Here is a 17924-nt window from a genome sequence, read left to right as displayed (position 1 = left end):
CTTAGAATGGAGAGGGAACAATGAAGACTTAGCGGTGTGTGGAAACTAACTAGCCCTGCAGTTTTTCCAACCGTAAATCCCTTCTCATTGCCAGACGCCAACCTCAGTTCCCTCCTGGACAACTTTTCTTAGCCTGTCAACCCTTCTTTAGACAACCCATATTTTATCCAAACCAACTAACTTCTCTATTTCTCTTTACTACAAAAAGTAAACGAAGGCTAAAGTGCTGACCTGAAATACCCATCCTAAGGCTCCAAGTCATCTCACTTTCTAATACTCTCTGCATTCCAACCGAATTGCCCTACCCATCTGCCTCCCCCTCTCCCCACCCCAATCTAGCCCCTTAATTCTTTTTATCCTGAAATGGCTCTTGAACCTATTCACTCATATCCTCGCATGCCAGTCCTTCTGGTTATGTAGCAGCCGTGCACTCAATGGAATAGGACCAGCTGTACTAACAATGAGGGAAATTTCTCTGTGCTGTTAGGGAAATTGAGGTGCAGAACATTATCTAAATAATGTGATTCTATCTGTATACATTTTAAGGGCTATATGCATATGTGAATGAAGGTTTACGCATTAGTTTTAAATTAGTTCTGAATTACAGATTCACAAGGAAGCATGCAGCTACCCGTCAAATGACAAAACTTAAACCATTTCTTAATGAGTTTGATGTCCTTCAAGGAAAAACAATCCATCGATTGGAGGAGGACAGTGCCTCACAGGCAGTGGAGCACTCTTCTTGAGAGATTTCCAGCAAGAGAGACTTTTACAGTGTTTGAAACAGCAAAGCAGAAACAGCACGATTGCCTGGGATTGGTTACTTGACCTTATTTAGAAAGATTAAAGAATAAGGGCGTATAAAGCCCAGATTTGGCAAGGTGTTTGGTAATTGGATGACTGGATATACTATGTATGTTTCTAGTCTAGCGGAGCTTTCACAGGAACACAGAAGTTCAGTTCACCTGGCAGGAATGGTTCTATCTGGAGCCTAGAAATTTATTTCAATGTACTTTTGGGGAGTGAAACTTTTACCATGTTGGCCCCAAGAAGGAATACACCTATCAAAAGGGACTCATTATGCTTAACTGGGCCCAAGTTTATAATAAGAGTCTAGCAGCCGTTATTTACTGGGGGCCTCTCATGCGCACTGCATTTCATAGAAAAGCCACAGTTTGAGCTGCCAAGTCACCTGCACTGTGTTCCTGCCATGAGTCCACGCTTATAAAGAAGCTCCTGGTATTGTATTTGGACCAATGACTGAGATTTTCTCTGTCCAATCACAGCTACATAGCTATACTATCATTTTTATCTTTACAAACTAGTTAGAGCAGCTCCATAATGATCAATCAGAATGTGTAATTCCAACCAATCAACAGTGCTATTTGGGCCAATCAAACAATTTGGATTTGGAGTTCTCATTTGCATAGAAATGGACCAAGAGGGACTAGGGGCAGGAACCTCTTTATATAAACCAGCCTCCCCTCAGTCTTCGTGAGGCACACACTTTCAGCTGCTTTTTCCTTGTTTGGGCTGTTATATCTGAGGTATAACACTTGAGCTGCTTCACTTGAATAAAGTCAAGTCTCTTTACCAAACCTCAAACTAGGGACTCTTGTTAGCATTGCATTAGAGCCAGAGAACTGTGGTTGACAACCTTTTCCAATACTATGCCTTTCTACACTGAATTTTTTGCCATATGCATGCATGTGTTGCTTTAGACTAATTTAAAAAGCAAAAATGAAAAGCATGTAAGAAGAAATATACTAAAATGTTAATAGTGGTTCTCTCTTTGTGGGGCACTTCCTTGTACTTTTCTATATTTCAAAATTGTCAACTTTGAACAAATGATCAGAGGGAAAACATCCTCTATGAGCTTAAAGCTCAGCTAGCTCAGTTGCCACATTACAGTTTATTTAAAACTACCTCATAGCACTGTGGTTAATTTTACACTCGTCCCTTCTCCCTCTTGGGCGGTAAGTTTTTTGATGGCAGAGTTTCATTCTTATTCCTCTCAGTATTCCCCTTGCTTACTATATATCACAGGGCCTTAAACAGAGAGTGTCATTTATATTAAAATAATCATTAATTTATTCATGGGGAAATTACTATTTTCTCAGGACAAATAGGTAGACTGTCTTTTCTTTATTATATATTTTATATAGCACTAACTCAGAGGGACCCAGAGGCTTGGCTGACCTGTAATTCTTGACTTAAGTAAACAACAATAAACACCTTAAATGTTTTATTACTCATTGTTCTCATAGAAAAATGTTAATGAAAACTACTTATTTTCATTTTACCAGAAATCAGTTTAATTGCATGATCTTTGTCATGAACTACTTACTTATGTTTTCAATAGTTCACTCCTATGTTAACTGGGGTGGAGGTGGAGGATACAAGAAGAATTAACAACCAGTCCCTTCATCAAGTAAATTAGAACTTACTAAAGATGAGAAAACCAGTGCAGAAATATCATAATACGAGTCAGAATACTAAGTAGCATGTTGATGATAAACATTAATGATTATCTGGTTTTAAGGTTCTATAACCTTTGGTGGATGAGATGAAGAGTAGGATGTTCCCTTGATCTCTTCTTCCTACTTTAAACCTCGCAGTTTTAAAATTGAATACTTCTATTTGGTGGCTGTGTATAATTAGAAAGCCATGAGTCAGACTCCAGTAATGGAAGGAGAGTAGGAGAAGAGATAAGGAAACTCCTTACCTAAGGCTAAACAAAGGAAAACTGAAAACAACAAAACTGAACTTTTGTTTTTAATTCAAGAAGTAATACTTCTTGAAGAAGGCTTTATGTGGCTTGGAGGTATTATTGGGATAATGTGCCCTCTGCTATGTTACCTCCTCCCAAATCCAAGCCATCTGTTAAAAAGAAGGAGAAGAGAAAAACAGTTAACACCTGTGAAATGCCTCATTTACTTTTTACCTAAGTTATTAGCTGAATACTACCTTCAATATCTATCACTCTACATAACCTCAGCCTACCTAGCCATCTACTTTATCCATTCAACAAGTCAAAGAGGACTTTACTAGTACAGTCATCATCGCCTCTCTCCCTCTGCATCCTCCATCATCCAAGGATGACATAAGCACCTTCCACTGAAGTGTGAGGAGGTGGTCTCTGATGAACCCAGACAAAACACTTAGTTAAAACCTCACAGAGCTCTCTAATTTACCCAACACTATCCTTCTTTACACTAATTTGGAGACCTTTCTGATTGTTTACAGTGTATCTTTTACAGGCGACCCTATTCTACCTGGACAATAACATGATAAAGATATTACACACCGCTTTCAAGGCCCTTACTCTCTTACTGCATCCTGTTTCTTCCATATTTAATCCCCTCCCCCCCCCCCAGCTGATCTTGCAAACTGCTGTTATGGTAATCATCTGAAAGCATTCATTTTTATTGTGTGACTCCCACAACAAAAATGCTAAAATATCTCTCTATTTCAGTGTTTTTCTTTGTTTTATTCACACCTCTTTCCTGACTAGCCCCTTTACAAGATCCTACACTTAGTCATCCCTGTAGTCCTCACTCCAACAGGCCACACTGCTGCTCTTTCCCCATAGTCCAACCATTCTTTAAAATCCAACTCAAGTCCCAATTAATTATTTTAAGGAATATATATGATACTTTATTCAATTGCTTATTCAATCAACATATCCTTTAAGTGATTTATGTACTCAAGACACTGACCTAAACATCACAAAACTGAATATAACATAATTTGAGGCCTGAAGCTTCACATTCCTTCTCAAAATATTTCATAGTCATTATTGGCCCTAAAACAATATTGCACTGTTTTATTCTGTAATCCTTTTATTTATGGACTCTGTTTTGAGTTTGGTGTATGTGTGTGAATCACAGCACTTGCTAGATTGTTTGACTAGCTATCTGACATAATATTTTATTATACCATTTTTCTTTTCATCCCCCAAAGCCTTGGCAGTAGTTAAAATAATAGGGGAATTTAGAATATAGAGTCCAGTCAATAGATTATTGATGATCTGGTTTCTAGAGTACAAATTTTCCAAAGTATATTTTACATACTGTTGCTAATATATGTATTGGTCACTTTGGTTGGATATGCACCTTCCAGTGTTTTTTCTTTTTTTTCTCCTCTCATTATTTTAAAGCTTTCCAAATAGAAATATCCCATTCACACTTTTTCCTGATAAAGTGATTATTGTAAAAACTTGAAATACAGAAAAACTGAAAGTTTCTGAGTGAGCCCTCCTTCAAAAACACCCATTCTTAACAATTTGGTATAGATCTTTACAGATTTAAATATATGTGTATAAGGATTTATTTTTATCTAAATAGTATCATAATCTATAATCTTTAAAGGTAGTTATATAGTACATTTTTGTCTATATTGGTATGTAAAGATCAACCTCATCCTGATTTATAACAGCATCAAAACCTATGGACAAGATAATTTTTTAAAAACCAATCCCCTGTTCATGAACATTGAGGTTGTTTCTGGTTTTTCAGTATTATATCCAGTTACAGAGAAATCCACAGGCCCAATGGTATTACTTATGCTAAAAGCCCATGATAGCAAACTTAGATTTAACACCTGATCTAATTGCAATTTCAACCTCTCCTAGAAACATAATATCAATCAACTAGTATGGAATTTCCTAGTCAAGCACCAGTAAGGTAATCTGTCACATGGTTCCTCTCCATCTCCCATGGAAAGGAGAGAAAATCTGCATGATAAAAACCCTTCCCTCTCTTCCTCTAAAGAAAAGATGTTTGGCCTAAATATTATCTCTTATTTTCTTTTGGTGAATAGCTCCCTTGCTCACCCTTCTTACTATAAAAACCTTCCATTTCGTACAACTCCTTCCTGTGCCCTTTTAGTTGTAGATGGGATGCTGCCCAATTCATGAATTGCTTAACAAAGCCAATTAGATTTTCAGATTTACTCAGTTGAATTTTGTTTTTTAACCATTTCAATTACTTTTAAATGGAAAAGTAGACTCCTTTCTGGAAGTATTAAATATTCCTATCAATGGATAGTTTGGGGCTAGTGATCTATACATGGCCTGTATAGCTGTACCTGGGAATGCTAAAAATTGACAAGATGTTACCAGAATTTCTTGAAACCGCCTTCAGCAAGGCCTAAGAGCTTTGGACAGTACTAGCATTCATCTCTTTTTCTTAAGAACCAAAACTCGGAGCTTAAAAACTAATTAGTTCATTAAGTATTTTATTATCTCCATTTTAAAAATGAGGAAACTAAAGCACAATGAAGTAATTTGCCTAAGGTGGTGCATATAGTTTTTGATAGAGCTAATATTCTGACATTAGGAAGTCTGATTTTACAGTGTGTACATGTACCCATTACACAGTTATTAATAATACAAGGTTTGCCCAGGTGGAAAAATCCTACCTATTTATTAAATATTTATGAAGTACATGCTATATGTTTAGCATTGTACCAAGTACTATGCCAGGTTACAAGAACATAGAAGTAAACAAAATAGACATGGCCCCTGACCTTCAGAACAGAGTTAAGTATTAAATAAATAATTACTCCATTAATTGTTTAATAAATTGTATTAAGTGCTACTAAGAATAATATACAGTGTTTTGAGATCTCTATAATATAGGCCTCAGCCCCTTCAAAGAGATATTGTGAAAATAAGTGACTTAATTAAAAAGACTTATTTCTTATTTCCTCGATTTCTTTTTCCTCCTTCCTATTAAATATTTTTCTTCACCTTTTTCTTTGTATTCTTTGCTTCTCTTCTCATTTTCATCTTAGCAATGACCTAAATCTGGTTTCTTATAGGTTAAGCCTTCTTTAACACACTTACCATCTGTTCTCCTGGCTCTGAAGTGCAGGATTTTATCCTGTGGTAATATTTTTATTTTGCTAATCTTTGTACAAGTTACAAAGTGCTTTTCAGTTGACAAGTCTTACATTTCATAATTAGTGTTTATTTTACTATTATGGTAGAAATTGACCTTTTGAGCAAATCTCTAAATGTTATAAAAATACTCTATGGCCTGCTTGGCCTAGATTCTTTCAAATATGAAATTATATTTCATGTAGTAATTATCTTTCACATGACTGATCATTATACGATTTACTCAGGGCCTTTTTTTATATGCAATTTTGGAAACTTCTCTTAATGTCTGAGGAACATTTCCAATAGAGTACCTCTTATCTTTTGTTAACTTGTTCCACAACTCTATCCCAGAATGCTGCCTTTTACTCATCTCAATTTATATTCAGAGACCTAAAACCTTTGAATTTACTCTCTTGTTCACTTCCTTATTGTTCAAAGAACCCTGACTACCATTCTCTTCTGGGGAGTGGTAAAAACAAAATAGCAGGGGGTCGAAGAATGGTAAATTTGGGGAATGTGAGCAAATAATGAATTAAGGACAATAATACCACAAAAAATGTAAATTACATGGTAGTATACATTTGAATTGGCAGATTCAAACAATGAGAGACAATTTAAGCCCCGTCTAATAAATCCTGAAAAGCCAAAAGAAAACCATATTAAGCTTGTGTAAGTCAAGATTTTCAATAACTGAATCAAGTATCAGTTTTCAAATTTAAATTGAAAACAAATAAAATTAGGGCACAAAAATGTCCTAAAACTGACTTATGGTGATGGTTGCAATAGTCAGTGAAGTTACAAAAAAAAAAAAAAAAAAAAAAAAAAAAGATCATGGTATTTTACACCTGAAATGGGCATATGTAAAATATACCTCAATAAAGTTTTTTTAAACTGCAAGAAAAATTTAAAAGGAAATAAGGTTAAGAATTCAATCCCTTAGTTAAATTAGCTACATTTCAAGTGCCTAAATTTAATGTGGCTAGTGTCTACTGCTTTGGACAACATAGGTCTATTTCATAAAACTTTTCCATGCTGTTAAAAAATATTTTCTTAAATCTGTTTCAAAATTCTTACAACATATATAACAAACAAAACAGAAAACATGCAAACATTTAATATCTTCAACACATCAAGGACTCTTAAAAGAAAAATACAATAATATTTTGAAGCTCAAGGCAAATAGCAATCAAAGAAATGCAAATTAAAAGGACATTGAATTACTACTTTTATATATAAAATAGATATTTTTTAAAAATGCTCCTAGTGTTGAGAAAAAAAAATGGTTACTACTGATAATATAAACTGATAAAACTTTTCTATAATTTGGTTGGGCAATTTGGAAATAAGTAACAGACCTTAAAAATGTGCATTCATTCTCTTTGACTCAGCAATTCTACTTCTAGTAATTCATCTTAGAAAAAAAAATAATTATGAATGTAAGCAGGATTTCTCTGAGGATTTTTTTTTTCTTGTTTGCCTATTTGTTTATTGCAGAAATAGTTAATGCTTTTCTTTTTTTAGTGACTCTTCTATTGAATAGTCAGGTGGTGGTGGTAGGGTGATGTTCAAACATTCAAAAGAATTAGAAATAGAACTTATGAGTAAGTCGAATCTACCATTGAATTTTATCATAATTCACAACCTTGGAAGTGAAAAGTTTACCTTCAAAATGATACACCTTTTATATGACTAGAAAAAGATCTAGAATTATATAACATTTGTAAAAGTAGTAAAAAGTTTACTAGTGGACTTTTAAATATCAATCAATTGTTAATAATGTAGTTGATATTTGCAGGATGTCACTAAGAAAATCATAATCTAAAAATATAGATATAATTTACATCAACAGTATATTTTTCTACTTACCAACAAGTGTGTTTTTGATTGGTGACCACTTTTAGGACACAGCTTTATTATCCATAGCATTTCATGAGTACATGATAATGATGGTTCATGTAGAAATTACTTCATAGCATAATAGCATATATAATAAATCTAGTATCATTAAATATTATTAAAATACTAATTACATAGTCAATGTTCGGTCAGGAAAAGAGAGAGTTAAAACCATTATGGAGAAAGGAGAAATTATTGCTGGAGAAGTTGAGGTCTGGGAGATAGGAACTTGAAAAACAAAGAAAGTTACTCTCCATCACAGTCAACACTTCGACGATAGGGCAACTCAGAGCTTGCAGGAAAATTTCTGCAGCTATAATTTTTATGGCTGCTAGAGTGGACCCACTCTGAAATATGGCATCTCCTATAGAAAATATACTCTAGTACTTGAGGCTACTGTTGTTTGACTAGATTGGTACTGGGGAAGATGATCTGGAAGCTAGAGAATGCCAGGCATCTGTGTGTGTGTGTGTGTGTGTGTGTGTGTGTGTGTGTGTGTGCGCGCGCGCGCGTGTGTGTGTGTGTAAACATTTTATTTTTTTGTTTTCCCTATTCCCCTCCCCCCCCCCTTTCTGGTATGTATATTTTTATGAAAGCTAGAAAGTTCTGAGAGCAATGGCTTTTGCTCTATTTCCATCTTCCAATCTCGTACAAATTCCTCTCTTGGCTAACTCTAACCACATCTGAGGCCTTGATCTCTGCCATCTTCTTATTCTCATACTGTGGAGCTCCACCTTCCATTTGTACCTGGGTTATCTTCTTTTCAGGTGTGCAGCCTCTGCATCTTACCTCTGAACTAAAACAGCTTTTGAAAAGTCACGTATCTACCAAGGGCTTCTGAACCCTTGAGCTCGCTGTTTTCTTGCTGCCACAGGAGGGAGGGGGTAGGTAAGACCCTTGTAGCTCTGCAGCTTTTGCATTATGAACTTCCAAACTTTATTTGAGCATTTCTTTTTCCAGACAGGGTCCAGACACTACTGGAATCAGGCTGGGTCTGACTTAGAAATTGAACTGATTCTGGGGTTTACTATGAGTATTTTTAAAGCAATGTAGTTATAATGGCAAAAAAAAAAAAAAAAAAAAAATTGAAACAATCTCAATGCCTATCAATAGGGCATTGATTAAATAAGTTGTGATATGTTTATAGAATAGAACATTAAGCAGCCACTTGAAATTATGTGGTAAAATATTTAATTTTTCCCCCTCTTTAATTACCATCCCCCCCACTTCCACCCCTGACCTATAGATGTTGCCGTCTCCACTTAAGAATTGGATCTCTGAAGGCGGGGAGTCTTCTCACACAGGCTCGAGGCCTGTACCTGGGGCCTGGCACCCCATTGCACTGCGAGGGGAGCCCTGGCACAGCCGGGGCGTGGTTCGTGGCTCCACCTGGGCCACGAACCCAGGACCTTCTGCATGGAAAACAGACATGCTAACCACTACACTATGGAGCCACAGCGAATATTTTTAAATGTTCATTTTTTTTCTTCTGTATCAGTTAAAAATAAAGACTTAAAAAAAAATTATGATCTAGAATAATTAAACCCATAGAAATGAAAAATAAAATGGTGGTTGCCAGGGGGTAGAGGGAGGGAGAGATGGGGAGTAATTTAGTGAGTATAGAGGTTCAATATTGTAAGATAAAAAAGTTCTGGAAATTGGTCGTACAATAATATGAATATACTTAACACTATTGAACTGTACACTTAATATGGTTAAGATAGTAAGTTTATGTTATAGGCATTTTACCACTATTTAAAACAAATATTTAATAAATTAAAAAAAAAAAAACTTTCCTCTACCCTCAAGGTTCTTCTGGTTGGGCTAATAATAAAATAGACATGGGACAGATTAGCAAGAGAAAATAACCAAATCAAAGACTCCACTTGCAGGAAAGATTCAGGAATATAAAGGATGATTAAGTTATACAAAACCTCCTGAGCTAGAGATGAGGTAATGCACCTTCAAAGGATCATTATAAGGATGACACAGAAGAATAGATGTTTTGTAAATAGAAGTTTGCTCTGCTCTATAGATAAGTTAAAAGAATTTATCTCTGATAACAGCTTTTTGTGGGTAACCCCTCTTATTCAAGTTCTTTTAGGTAAAAGGAGGGGCAGAAGTTTCTCTAGAGCCTGCAACTGAAGTTATCTTTAGCTCAAAATAATCTACATACCACTGAGACACATCTTAAGGTGGCTGGTTCTGAACCCCCACAATGTCTACCATGAACATGTATTACTTTTGTAATCAGAAAAATGTTATATCTCCAACTCTTTGTTGATGAGTGAAATTCCTTTAACATGGAAAAAAGTCTTAGTTACGTTCCACATTCAGAAGTTGTAGAGGAAGGGGACATTCTCCCTCTTCCTATCTCGGTTCTTATGGCTGGTAGAATAATTAAAATGACAAAAGGCAGATTAACAGGAGAAAATCAAGTTTTAATATATATGCACATAAGTACGAAAATTCCAAACATTAAGGCAAAATGAGGCATTCATGTCAGTCTAGACTAAGGAGAAGGAGATAACAGTATAGGACTTCAAAGGGAAATAAGGCAATTCACAGGGAGTTGAAAAGAGTTAATGTTTAGTAAACAAATGTTTCCTGGATTATCTTGAGACAATGGGTCACTGAGGGGATTTTGATCACAAGGGGCCTACTAACTTCCTTCTTGTCTACCTTACCTAGTTCATATTATACTCTGGTTATTTATTATGGTAATTTGTCCTGGAACAGGCCTTTTATCTTAAATTCTTTTAGGCCCTTTGGGGTAAGCACAATGATTCTTCCTGAGTCTTTTGTTTCTTGAAAATAAAATAATCCTCATGCCAGGGAGACATATTTTTGGTGGCAAATTTTATTTCCCTGTAAAGTACATTAAGCCTAGCAAAAAAAAATGTGAAATGGTCTATATTCACTCTAAGTTGTAATGAGGATGTCAAAGGAAAAAAAAAACAACAAGAGGTAACTGTTTGCCTGAAAGAGGTGAGAGGAAATGTTTCAAAAATAAACAAAAATCAGATTCAGAAAAGAGAGCAAGATACCAAACACAAAGGTGGCCTACTTCAAAATTTTGGCCAACACTATCTCTGCTTAGGTCATTCAACAAAGGAAAGAAGACCCAAGATTCATTGTGAAATAGGTTAGACAAGAAACAATCTTGAATGCAGAAAAGGCCAATTTTTATAACTGTGACTTAGACCTGGGAAAATACTATGTTTTCCTATTTTTCACTGGGAAATTTGTGTTCGTGATGATTTCTAATTGTCTCTTCCACTTTTTTTTATTTAAAAGGTTATATGGAAGTTACACAGGACCATTAAATATTTGCTCACCCTCCTGGGAATTCCTGCACTTCACGGCAGCAACTTTTATGAGTGTGTAAAAGAGAGGATTTCATGTAACAATTGAGACCATTTTCCACTTAAAATACAATATGAATGCAATGACCAGCCATGTGGAATTTTTAACGTCGACAAAAAAGGAGGAGACACATACTAAATCTGACAGGCTCAGGAGAGGCCTGCATGGTGGACCTTACAAACTCAAAGACCAAAAGTAACCACATAGGATGATTTGAACATAAAAATTTTTAACTAAAAGCAAGTCATGGCCCTGTTGCTCCCTTGACAAAGGTTCATCTTTATATTAAGTGAGCCTGTCTATTGTCTTTTTGCATCTAAGATAATATACTTTTGAAATGTCAGAGTAATCTTTATCCAGACCCCTCAGGGCACAACCTCCCTACAGAGCAGAAGACCACAGAACACCTCGCTGTTATCTTGTTGCCCACATGCCATCTCTAAGTGCCGTAAATGTTAATTAACTAACTTGTACTCACCAATGTAAAAGAAGTATGTGTTTCTCAGTTTTACTTTTTATCCAGTCTCAGAGATTTCCCAGCTTTGCTTTCTCCCACCTCCCTAAACTACCACCAATGAATTCCATGTAACTCCCTTATATTTCCTCCTTTGACTCCAATGTATAAAATAAGCTATAAAGATGCCATTCTCTGGAATGTTTTCTCAATCTGTTGAGATTTTGTTTCCCAGAAATTATTGTCAGTTTGGCTAAAATAAACTCATAAAAATTCTCTACTGGTTTGGATGTTTCTTATGTTGACATTAAGAACACCTAATTTTTAAATATGAAGTCTTGTTGTTGCATAATTATATCACAATGTTTGGTTTGGAAACTATGGTCACAGCAAAACAGACATACAGTTTTTTCTTGAGAGAGTTCTGGCACATGTGGATTGAGGAGGCACATTGATCCCTAATGGGGCAGGGTCCGTTCTCTTCAAAGAGATCTCCCCCTGTTGTTGCCCCTCAGAGAGAGAGAGATTTAAAGATCATTCTTCTGAAACCAACAATGTTCTATTAATCTCAAATCAAATGAATATGTTTTCAGCTTTAATTTTAGTTGAGAAGTTGGTATGTTAAGGAATCTTTTAGCCTCTCTTTCTCCAACTACAACACGCATAGAGAAAAACACAGCCTCCAAGCTCTGATCTACAAAGAGTTAACATCTTAAGAGCTAAACAGAACTGTATTAACTCCTCTCTTAACAAGCCAGACAGACAAGAGGATTCTAGAGTACCAGAAGACGCCACAAAAGTCAGAGGGAAGAATTAGAACACCCTGGAGGAAGCAAAAATTGTAAGTTTATATCTAATACATATTTATGGTCTCCTATTTCTTTTCATGGGCTGTTTTTGAGAAGTTTATTCATTTTGTATTGTACCACCAGTCTCCCAGGCATCAGGCCCATTACTAGGTCATCTTTAATCCTGTCACCCTCTTTACTCCATCCCATATCCAACTAGTTGTCAAATCTTTTGCTTCTCCTTCCTTGGGGATCTTTGTGATCCATCCCACTGTGGGTTCAAGGCCTCTTGACTGAACCATGGCACTATCCCCTTAGCACTCCTCTTTGCCAGTTTTTCTAACTCACTAGTAGCTGATGAAACTTCCTAAAGCTCCTCCACAGTTCTAACTTTAATACTCTTGTGCTCAGAATATATGAATTGCTGGTCATTGTTCATAGAATGAATAAAACTCCTCTATCTTAAAATCAAGGTATTCTAAAATATGCACCCTTTCACTTAAATTTCCACAATTCTCTCAAACTCTTCATGCTTACCTGCTATTGTGCAAGACTACCCTGCTCTTTGCCCACCCCTGACTTTATTCAAACTATCCTCTTTGTATGGTACACCCTGTCTCTCTACCTGCCATAATTTCTCCCAGACTCCAACAACCCTCCCTCCATAAAGCTTTATCTGAACCTTCAAGTGAATGTGAATTTCAGTTTTCCATTTTACTCTCACTTTGCTTTGTTCTTCTCTGGTTGACTTTTTATATTTCACCTTAGAATTAAGAGTATGCTTTTCTCACTTCCCATCTTAATTATTTACTTCCTAAGAGTAAGAGCTCTATTTTTCTTATCCTGTAGCAACTGAACAAAATGGGCACATAGTAATATTTGTCAAATTAAGTTCAATCTAAATTCAGGAGTTCCTATCATCTTTTATGAGCATTCGTACAACAAATGCTACAATTTTTTTTCTCCACAACTTCTTTTCAGCTTTGCGTCAAGAATTATTTCTCAATGCTTACATCTCATTTGCTTCTATCTTCTTACATAAGACCAACTCCTGCATTTGCTAACTTACTGGAAAACCTTTTCTTTAAGGATCTATTCATAATTTGTCCCTTTCCTCCCCCAGACCTTCAACTCAAAGGAACCCAAATGCAGCTCCCCTTTCAGGGGCTTGAGTATGTATTTGGACTGTTAAAGTTAATTTTTTTAATGAAAGATTCAAAAATCTAATCCATATTAAATTTGAAGTGTTTAAACCTTACTTCTATATTTTGTCACACAGATCTACTTAATCCTTGAATTTTTAAAGGATAAGAATATTTTTGCAGCATTATTTTCTATATTGAAATGCTACTAATGTTCCTTTAAACAGATTTGTCATCTGATTTTTGAATTTTTTTCTTCCTCCTCCTACTCAAATATGTCATTCCATTATGGCTCTCATTTCACAGTGTTCTTGGGAGTGGAGGAGATTAATACGAAACTTTGTAAAATCATTAAAAGCAATTATAAAAAGAAAAACAATTTCTGTCACAATCCAATGTCATCATAACACATCTGCTGAAAAATTATTATACATCTGCTGGTACCAGGTATTGTACAAGACACTATAAATACAAAGATATCCTCAAAAGAACTTATAGACTAGTGAAAAGATACATGATGTATCAGTGCTATGGAGCAGCGTTCCCCAACCTTTTTGGCACCAGGGACCAGTGCTCCTATAAGATTCTAATGCCTGATGATCTGAGATGGAGCTGAGGCGGTGATGCTAGCACTGGGGAGCAGCTGCAAATGCAGATGGAGCTTCTCTTGCTGGCCGACTGCTAACCTCCTGCTGTGCAATCCAGTTCTTAACAGGTCATGGACAGGTACTGACCTGTGGCCTGGGGATTGTGGACTCCTAATATAAGGTATTTCTTTCCTATTTTATAGATAAGAAAATTAAACAGAGTAATTAAGTAACCCGCCCATGGTCACACAGCAAAGAAAGGATGTCCTCACTCTCCTCCCTTTGCCCCAGTGCATTGCAAAGGAATTTTTTAAATCTTTCATTCCATTGAGTTAAAATGATTGATGAAATCTCATTTCTTACGTTTACTCTCCATTCTTTTTTTCCTGAGAGATTAAATCTGGCCACCTCATTAGATTTTGGATGTTCCTTCACACACCTTCATTGACAGTGTCTCCTGGGTTTTCATTTCTGACATTCTGATAACCATCATTTCCTTCTTAGAGCTTATTGGCTTCAGTTTTTTCGGTACTTTTCAGTTACTCCACAGTGTTATACCGCTTTGGTGGTGTATTTTGGAATGATCATAACCAAATCAATCTTTTCTGGGCCAAGATATTAAGGTACCACAGAATCTCTTTTTCCACTACAGCTCTATTTTTGCAAATGGCTTCAGGTCCTGAAAACCAGGCCCATGATGCAATTACCTCTCCCTTTCACGTTACTTCTCTACAGAAGGAGGCTGGGAAGATGGGATAACTTAGCAAACCTGCAAAAGCTACCTTAAATGTGAGATTTACTTTAAAACAAAGTGATTTTCTTAGTTACTTCCATTCTGTTCTAATCCTAGGACTATTGTCTAACATGAAAGCACAATCAACTTTTGGGTGTTTGTTCAGCTTCCTTAAAATAGGCATGTTATAAAATCTGTGTAGATCCATTTAAAATTATGTCATTGGAAAGATGTTCTCCACTTACTGTGGTTTAAAAAAATGAAACATTATAGAACAGAAGAGGAATAACCCAATTCAAGTTAAATTGTCTGGAAAGTAGATCCACGAAATCTTAATGTTCTCTCTCAGCGATAGAATTTCTGTATCATGCTTTTTACTTTCTTTTTCATATTTCTCTATTCAAAACAAGCTTGGGAACAAGTTTCTTTAGTTGACAAGTCAAGCTAGCTTCAGCAAAAAGAGGGAATTTGTTGTACAGGACAGAATTCTCTATTATAGAACCTAAGGACAAGAACAGAGACAGGCCTTAGAAAAGACCAAAATCAGGAACAGAAAGCTTTCAGGACTTTTTGACTCATCTTAGCCACTTCAGGTCATTCTCTCTTGATTTGTTTATTTATTCATCTATTTATTTATTCAATACATATTTATTAGGTGCCTAACATGTTCTAGGAGTTTTCTAAGTACTAGGAAATAAAGTTAACAATATAAACCAATTTTCTGCCTCAAATGTCCTTCTATTTTAGTGAGAGGAGACAGACAATAAACAAGTGTAAATAGATGAAGGTAGTTTCTGAGTATGGTAAGTGTTAAAAGGGAAATAAATGGGGCAACAAGACAGAGTAAAACTGAAGAAATGCTCACAGTAGTTATGAAGGTCAGAAAGTCCTTTTGGAAGAAGAAACTAAACCAGCCCTGTAAAGAGCAAGGAAAGAGCATTCCAACAAAGTACAAAGGTCCTGAGGCAAAAAAGGAGCTTGAAGGTTGGGGGAGACAGAAAGGAGGCCAATGGCCATGGAGTATTGTAAGCTAGAGGAGGAGCGGTATCAGGTATGATCTGAGAAACAGGAGAAAGGTCAGATCATGGAGGGCTTTGTAGGCCATGGTAAGAAGTTTAGATTTTATTTAAAATGTAAAGGAAAGCCATTGTAGAATTTTAAGCAGGAAATGCTATGACCTGGTAGTTTTATAAATATCACTCTGGATGTTTCAGAGAGAATTGATAAGAAGGGGATAGAGAGAGGAAAATGGGGAGAGCATTAAGAAACTATGCTAGTTAAGGTAAGAGATACAAGTGCCTTCCATTATAGTGGTAGTTGTGGAAACAGGGTGATTTTTAAAGAAGTACCTGAAGGATTTTGGTAATGAATGATAGAAAAGAAGAAATCAACTGAGAACTGGTAGAACGGTAGTGCTATTTATGGAGATAGAGAAAGACTGGGAGATCATGTTTGAGAGAAAAATAAAACTTCCCATGTGAGACAGGTGAGTTTGAGATACTGGGTAGTCACAGAAGCAGAAATGTTTAAAAGACAGGAAGATATACAAATCTGAAGATCAGGACTGGAGCTGAAAATTTTGGAAGGAATAGTATATATGTACGCATATATAGAGCATTTAAAGCCAAGAAATTGGATACTATAATTCAGAAAATGAGTGTTTACCAAGGTGTGAGGTGACCCTACAGATAAGATTTCCCTCATTATTCAGGCTACAAAGCCAAATATGACCATACGTAATAATTCTAGCCATCCGCAGAGGTTAATTTAACTCTCTTAGTCCAATTTCCAACCATCTGGGGAAGAGAATCCAACTGGTTTTCTACCTATAGTCAAATGAACGATGGCTGTGGGGACTGGATCATAGAGTATAAACTGGTCACCAGGGCCTTAGTTCCCATAAATGGAAGTAGGGGAGCAGTGTCAGGAGCTCATTTCTCACAGAAAGGAGGTGGTCATTGGCTTCTAGTCTAAGGAGACACTTACAAAATAATCCAAAATGATATTTTTAAGAAGTAACATCATTATTACTGAATGCTTGGTCTTACTCTTTAGTACAAAGTGGTCCCGTACTACCACTAAACAGTTTACGATGAGTCATATACCATCATGGAAGTGTTGAGAAATTCCTGCTACAGCCTGCGGAAGGCATCCTAAAGTTGTGTGTAATTGGCTGGACTTTTTCATTTTTTATTTCAGTGTCCTTTGGGATCTCTTACAGCTTGGGAACTGATACGACATCACATCTTCTGGTGGACAATACGTTAAAGAACTTGTTAGAGACATAAATTTGATACCTCTGATGGTGCCAACGTTGAAAGGTAAATTCAGTGCTTGAGGATGGATGCCTTTTAGAATTAAAACAACTTTCAGTCTGTTGTTGTGGGACATCTTGAATATACAATTTTACTGATGGGTATAAAATTTGCAGAAATATTTGCATATGTGTACCAGACATATACCCGAATTTTCATAGCAGCATTATTCATAATCATAACAATTGGAAATAATATAAATATTCATTGAACAGAAAATAAATATACATTGGTATATATTTATACAATAAAAGAATAAATTTATTTTATTTGTATTAAATAAGTAAAGTAATTTAATTTTCTTTATACAATTATAAAGAAATATAAAGCAGTTATTAATATAATATTCAAGATGGTGGTCACCTTTGGGTGAAAAAGGAAATAATATGGGTGAGAAATTTACACGGAGAGTTCTTAGTTTACTAGTAACGTTCTGTTTCTTAAGCTGGTATGTATATTTGTGTACACTTAGTTATTCTTCAAATTGTCCGTATATGCTTTATTTCCTCATTTGTATATGTGATATCTGTCGCTCTATATAATAGGTTATATATAATAAGTTTATATAACAATACATATGAAATTTACATTGTATATAATACATAACAGTTTTATTGGGATATAATTTACATACCATAATGTAAATGTGTACAATTCAGTAATTTTTACTATAGTCACAGAGTTATACAGCATCCCCACAATCTAATTTTAGGACATTTAGTTACTCCCAAAAGAAACCATGTAGCAGACATTCCCAAT

At 35.6% G+C, this 17924-nt stretch overlaps 1 protein-coding gene and 1 non-coding gene across 5 annotated transcripts in view; one reads left to right on the top strand and one right to left on the bottom strand.

The window, feature by feature from the left end:
* Window positions 1-9160: 9160 nt before the first annotated feature.
* On the bottom strand, window positions 9161-9234 carry TRNAG-UCC. The gene has a single exon. It is a non-coding gene; the product is annotated as a tRNA-Gly (tRNA).
* A 2918-nt stretch (window positions 9235-12152) lies between these two features.
* The window catches only part of RPGRIP1 (RPGR interacting protein 1), a 56316-nt gene continuing 50544 nt past the window's right edge, over window positions 12153-17924 (top strand). For all 4 annotated transcript variants that reach the window (XM_016165562.2, XM_016165561.2, XM_016165560.2 and 1 more), the window contains exons 1-2: window positions 12153-12441; window positions 17050-17171. In XM_016165562.2, the coding sequence (XP_016021048.2) occupies window positions 17153-17171 (19 nt within the window). In that variant the 5' untranslated portion in view covers window positions 12153-12441; window positions 17050-17152. The remainder of the gene's footprint in view (window positions 12442-17049; window positions 17172-17924) is intronic.

The sequence above is a fragment of the Rousettus aegyptiacus genome, unplaced genomic scaffold (assembly GCF_014176215.1).
Source record: "Rousettus aegyptiacus isolate mRouAeg1 unplaced genomic scaffold, mRouAeg1.p scaffold_m13_p_3, whole genome shotgun sequence".
NCBI lineage: Eukaryota > Metazoa > Chordata > Mammalia > Chiroptera > Pteropodidae > Rousettus > Rousettus aegyptiacus.
The sequence above is the reverse complement of the archived record's forward strand: the minus strand, read 5'-3'. Positions and strand labels throughout refer to the sequence as shown.